The 5466-nt window shown below is 43.4% G+C and overlaps 1 protein-coding gene across 3 annotated transcripts in view; it reads left to right on the top strand.

Moving 5' to 3' along the window:
• Positions 1-5466, top strand: part of GKAP1 (G kinase anchoring protein 1) — a 57257-nt gene that overhangs the window by 16451 nt on the left and 35340 nt on the right. For all 3 annotated transcript variants that reach the window (XM_019517403.1, XM_019517405.1, XM_019517404.1), the window contains exon 2: positions 1834-2098. In XM_019517403.1, the coding sequence (XP_019372948.1) occupies positions 1886-2098 (213 nt within the window). In that variant the 5' untranslated portion in view covers positions 1834-1885. The remainder of the gene's footprint in view (positions 1-1833; positions 2099-5466) is intronic.

The following is a 5466-nucleotide window of genomic DNA, read 5'->3' on the forward strand; positions in this document are numbered from 1 at the left end:
CCCCCCCAAGATGAGCTGCCTGCAGCTGGCCAGGGCCTGCCCCAGCCTCAGCCCCAACTCCCTCCTTCACCACAGGGCCCTCAATTTGCACCCCTATGCCTTTTCCTTCCCCCACGCCCCTTCCCCCCACAGACTTACCTGCCTGATGATGCTGCTTTCCAAGTTGCTGGGCTGCATATCAGTTAGCAGATTGCTATTGGCTGATATGGCTGGTTAATAACTGGTTATCAGTAATGGCCAAAAAAGTCTTTATCAATGCACCCCTTATTGTATTGTCTGGCTAATCTTAGATTTCCTGTGGACTTCTCTTTCCACATATATCCAGTATCAAGCACAACCAAAGAACCTGGGAAATCATCCTTAGAAGTGTTTCATCCATAGATTAATTCTTCAGTAACATTTTAATGAGAAAATATTTTCACAACATTGCTTAAATGCTGTGGTCTGCCATGTCTTCAATTAAATTTAATTTTGCATGATAAAACCTGATCCATGTATCATTCAATTTCTGCATAAACCACACCTCTGTATGTCATTTTGGTTTCATATGGCATCATTTCAGAATGGCTGTGCACCCCATGTCACTGGCCATGTGTCTCTTATGTTTTTAACATTAGACTTTCAGATCAGTCCTTTTCTGTTACATGCACTGACTCCACTATGTTTGTTTACCTAAAACAACCTTTTTGTACTCAAGAAAACCCCTCCATAACTTTTGTAAATTCAGTGGCACCCAATTTTAAAAACTAATTTTATATACACAGTGCTTACCTCCTTACAGAGGAGCCAGGCAGTGGAGGTGGGATCAGCCAGGCAGGGATAAGCCTGTTCTTATCTCTTCACATGTCTCTCGTCTCCTCCTAGCTAGATGTACCCTTCAGAGGATCTGATGACATCCCAGAATGCCAGGAAACCCTGGCTGAGAATCACTCTTGTAAATAGATCAAAAGTATATTAAAATACCTAATATTTTAATTACCCTTCACAATTAAGTTTCAAACCCTCTTCAAAAAGATCATTCTTTTCATGTGGGGATTGCAGTCTAGTAAATGTTCAAATGTCAGAAATGGAACTCCTTTTACAAGTCTAAAAATGTCTGTAATAGTATGCCAAAGATGAACTTGTTTTAACTAAATTTGTAGGCCTTTCACTTTTAAAGTTCAGTGCAGATATGCTAAACTTTGTTCCCTATGGTTAGCCTTAATATTAAATGCAGAATCTGGGGTTGGAATTCAATAATGTTTTATTAAATTAAAACTAATTTTCTGTGTGGGAGAGCACTGATTGCTAAAATTCTGATAAATGGACAGAGACCATTTGAAAAAAAAATGGACTCTGCTCACTGATAACTGAAGTTTTGAGATGTACATGCCTTCATGCATATATGTTAACCAGCTACTTGTCCTTTCTCCTTAGAATCCTGTCTCTCTGCTGGGCTATGTAGTTTTCATTAAAAAACAAAACAAAACAAAACAGGAAGTTGTTGGAATGGTGTAGTCTCCCTGTCCCTCTATACAGTAACCTTCAGCACATTAGGAGCTGTAAGAGGCAGGCAGGTGCCATAACAGAAAACGTTTCTAGAAAAATTGAACACAATACTGTTTTTGTTTATATATTATGATTAAATAGTGATAGTGCAGCAATTTAAATAAAAGAAAGTGGATGCAGAACCAAAACAAGTCAATTTATCTTGAGCCCTTTGGACCAGAGCTACATACAGTCTGTATAACTGATAGGTCTGAACCATTCATGTTTTCAGTATATACTGTTGCAAAACATTCTTGTGTAGTGGGCTAGTATGATTCACTTCCTATTTCTTTGCTACTTTCCCAGAAAGCATAATATTTGAATAATAGTCATCCCCAGAGTAACGCCTGACATTGCAATGGCCTCAGCTGTACTCAGTTCAGTTCCCACCACTGCCTCCCGCTTTGCTCTGTTGCAAGTGGATAGTGATTCTGATTCGGAGTCTGGAAAGGGAAGAGGTGGTCGAGGTGCTGGGAAGTCTCAAGCTTCAGGGGCAAAACCGGCTACAAACGAGAAGAAGAAAGAGAAGAGGAGAAAAAAGAAGGAACAGCAACAGAGTGAAGCTAATGAGGTAGAGAGGCTACTGTTTTTTTTTGGTAATATACAAGATTGTCCTGTTATCTGAATATTATGGATGTTTTTGTTGCACTTATATTTTTGTAAAATAAATTGAGTGTATAGTTATTAGAAGATAGTATTTGAGGTTTTTCTCAAAACTTGCCAGTGTTCTCAATCCCAAAAGCATTTTCCCTTTTTATTTGGTAAACCTCAATTATGTGGAAAAATCAATTAATCTTAGGCTCATATTAAAATGAAAATTAGGCTTTTCACTTTTTTCATTTGTGATTGCACCTTTTCAGCTGGAGATGTAGGAGAGAGAGACCTGTTTTAGGAAGCTGGAACTCATATCTCCATAGTAGATTTAACAGAAATTTTCTTTACGTCAAGAAAGGGTAGAGGCCCTCAAAGATGTTGATGTAATACTGGGTTATGGAGAAGACAGTGGGGCATGTGACAGGTTGGTTTTTCTTTTGTATGGAGGTGTACTTGTTAAAACTCCTTTATAGGGCTTGTATGTTGATAGTCTTTAGGTTTAAGAAATGCCCGTTATAGTAAGAGTCAACTCACATGTGAGGGGGGAAAAAGGGAATCCCTCTTCAGGAAAAAATATTTCCCCCTTCAGTTCAAAAAGTTACATATCTTGCTATGTGAGTCAAAGAACTTAAGGCAGTTTTAAATGAAGGGTGCAGCATGAACCATTTGCTTTAGATTTAAGGGTATAAAAATCCCCTAACTCAGTCCCTTAATTTCTCTTCCCATGGTCTTCATTGAATCTAGAGCCCATACCCTAGCTGCATTGGTATAGTTTTAATTAAGCTTTTTCAAAGTAAATTTTTTTAAGTAGTTATCAAATACGTTTTTGAAGTTTTGGAAGATTTTTTTTGCAATGTTATAGTTTTCTTTTATGCCTCTGTTCTGGTAGCTGAAGAAAGAAGCCAGCTTTCATGAAGGACTGTGTTTGTCCTGACATAATATTGGTTGTGAACCAATGCAGCAGTTGTCTAAGATGTCTAAGAGAAGGATAGATGTTTAGCTTGTTTACAAGTCTTGAGAACAGCATGTCAAGGCTTTCTGAAAGTCTTTACAGTACCTCTTAGGAAGGTATTGTAGAACCAGGTTGTTAGAGTGCAGGTCACAGCTATCCTACCCGATACTAAAGAAGGATCTGGCCTGTCTGGTTCAAAAAGGTTAAATTTTTCAACCATGGTATTAGGATACAGTTTCCTCAAGTAAAGCAGCAAGCCCTCTATGCAGTCCTCGTTCTTTATTTTACCAGGAAAAAAACAGAGGTGAGCAATGATTCTAGACTACAGATCATTTATTTGCCTGACAGATAGGGGCCAAAACCCTTCCTTAACATACAGTGGCTAGAACTAAAAGTGCCAGACTTGGAAGCCTAAAATTGCTGCTTCAGTTATGGCAGTTCCTTATCAGCTCATTGTGTGTTTTCTTAAGGCATCTCTTCATCAAGATGTTTCAGGGAAAGAGAGTTAGACTGTATATACCATATTTTCTCTCACAGAACCCATGCTTCCCCTAAAAAACAGCTGCTGGAAATTGGTGTGTGCATTATATGCAAGAAACACAGTAAGAGCAGGTTGTGCCACTTACTAACTACAACAGAAAGTAAAATCTGCAAAGATCCATAGGGAACAGAACAATGAGTAGGCTCTGTTCCTTAGCTGCTGCTACTCAGTTACTGCAAGGGAGTGCGGGGGGTGGACAACACGTGTCTGCATGTGCTACTAATTGGCATTAATTAGTTCCCAGGAGTCTACACATGCTGCCTGTTGGAAGGAGCCTAGTACAGGCTGTTTCGGCCCTGCTTGGCTCCCCTGGGTGCTAGCCCAGGAGATAGCAAGGGGCATGCGGCTGGTCCCAATGTGCACAGCACTAGAAGAACTCTGCTGGCTGCAGCAACAGCTGTCTCCTTGCCCCTAGCACATCGGGAGGGGACCAGATGTGCACTGGGCTTGGAGACAGTTGTCCCTGCAGCAGGCAGAACTCTCCTGGCCACAGCTGCCAGTGAGTCCCGTGGTGGGTGGGACTCCCCTGTCCACTGGGACCTGTCCTGGGTGTGAGGCAGCTTCCAGCAAACCTGGGAGGGGAGGGCATGGGGCTTGATCGCAGCTGCCCTGCTTGATGTGGAGCTGGTCGCTCTGCGAGGCAGGCAGGGACTGGGAACCCAGCCCCCTCCCACCTGCCCCCCCAGTGCAGCCGTCTTTGTGCCATGCAGAGGTGCCCTGGGGGGCAGGCAGGGGCTGGGTTTCCAGCTTCCCATTGCCCCTAGGAGCAGCCATCTCACACTAGGATCTGGGAGAGAGGGAGCAGAGAGCTCTCCAGTCCCAGCGTTAATTGGCTCCTCGTTTCTTGGGAGAGCCAGAAACTGAGCAGCAACAGGACCAGGGACAGAGAGTTCGCTTTCTCCTGCTGCCTAGGCTGACTAGGGGCAATGTCTACAGGAGTGCTGTTGTGCAGTAATAGGTACTAGCTGTATTTACAAGTACAAGCTAACTGTGCAGTAGCCTAATTTACTGCCCAGTAAATGCACCGCACATGTAGATAGTGACACCTTTACTGCACAGTAGATTAGTCTGCTGTGCAGTAAAGTGCCTCACGTAGGTACACCCTGGATGATCTTTTTTTACTTCATTCTGCCTTTCAAAAGCAAGCTGTGTATTCCAGAGCATATTTTTGTGTGAGAAGATATGATATTTACAGTCAAATTGAAAAGGCAGGATAACTTCTCTAATTTTTACATTTTGACAGTTACTTGTAATAGTACTAGACACTTGACTTTTTAAATGGTGTGGTTCCTTTAATGTTGCACAAACAGCTTTACAGGTATTTCCTTACCCATGCTGCTTACTTGAACCATTCACTTTTATATTGGGTAACACAGGGGCAGGCAAAATACGGCCCATGGGCCAGATCTGTCATGCAAGGCACTTTCATTCAGTCCATGGGCGCCCGCCAATTAATTGTATACTGCCCAGCCCTTCCTTCTGCAAGGGGGAGAGCAAGGGGCCCACAAATACACCCCTCTCAACATACCGTATTGTGCCTTGCTTCTATCTTTGTGGGCAGAAGGGCCCAGCCAGCATGCAGCTTCTGGTCAGGGCTGCTGCTGCTACTGCTACAGTGGCTGGGGGATCTGCTAGGCTTCTCTGGCATCCTGCTTGAACCAGGCACCAGGTAAGTAAGTGGTGGGGGAGGGGGAGCTGCAGCTGTGCAGGTCCAGCGAGTATGGGGCTGGGGCTGGCAGCAGTGCGGAGCTTGCGCCCAGCGGGGAGGTGGGAGGGTAGAGCACAGGTGGGCAGGATGTGGATGTGAAGGTTCATGGCAAGGTGTGAGGACCCCCTACATCCTCCCACGCAT

The sequence above is a fragment of the Gavialis gangeticus genome, unplaced genomic scaffold, assembly GCF_001723915.1.
Source record: "Gavialis gangeticus isolate Ggan-Ray unplaced genomic scaffold, GavGan_comp1, whole genome shotgun sequence".
Taxonomy (NCBI): Eukaryota; Metazoa; Chordata; order Crocodylia; family Gavialidae; genus Gavialis; species Gavialis gangeticus.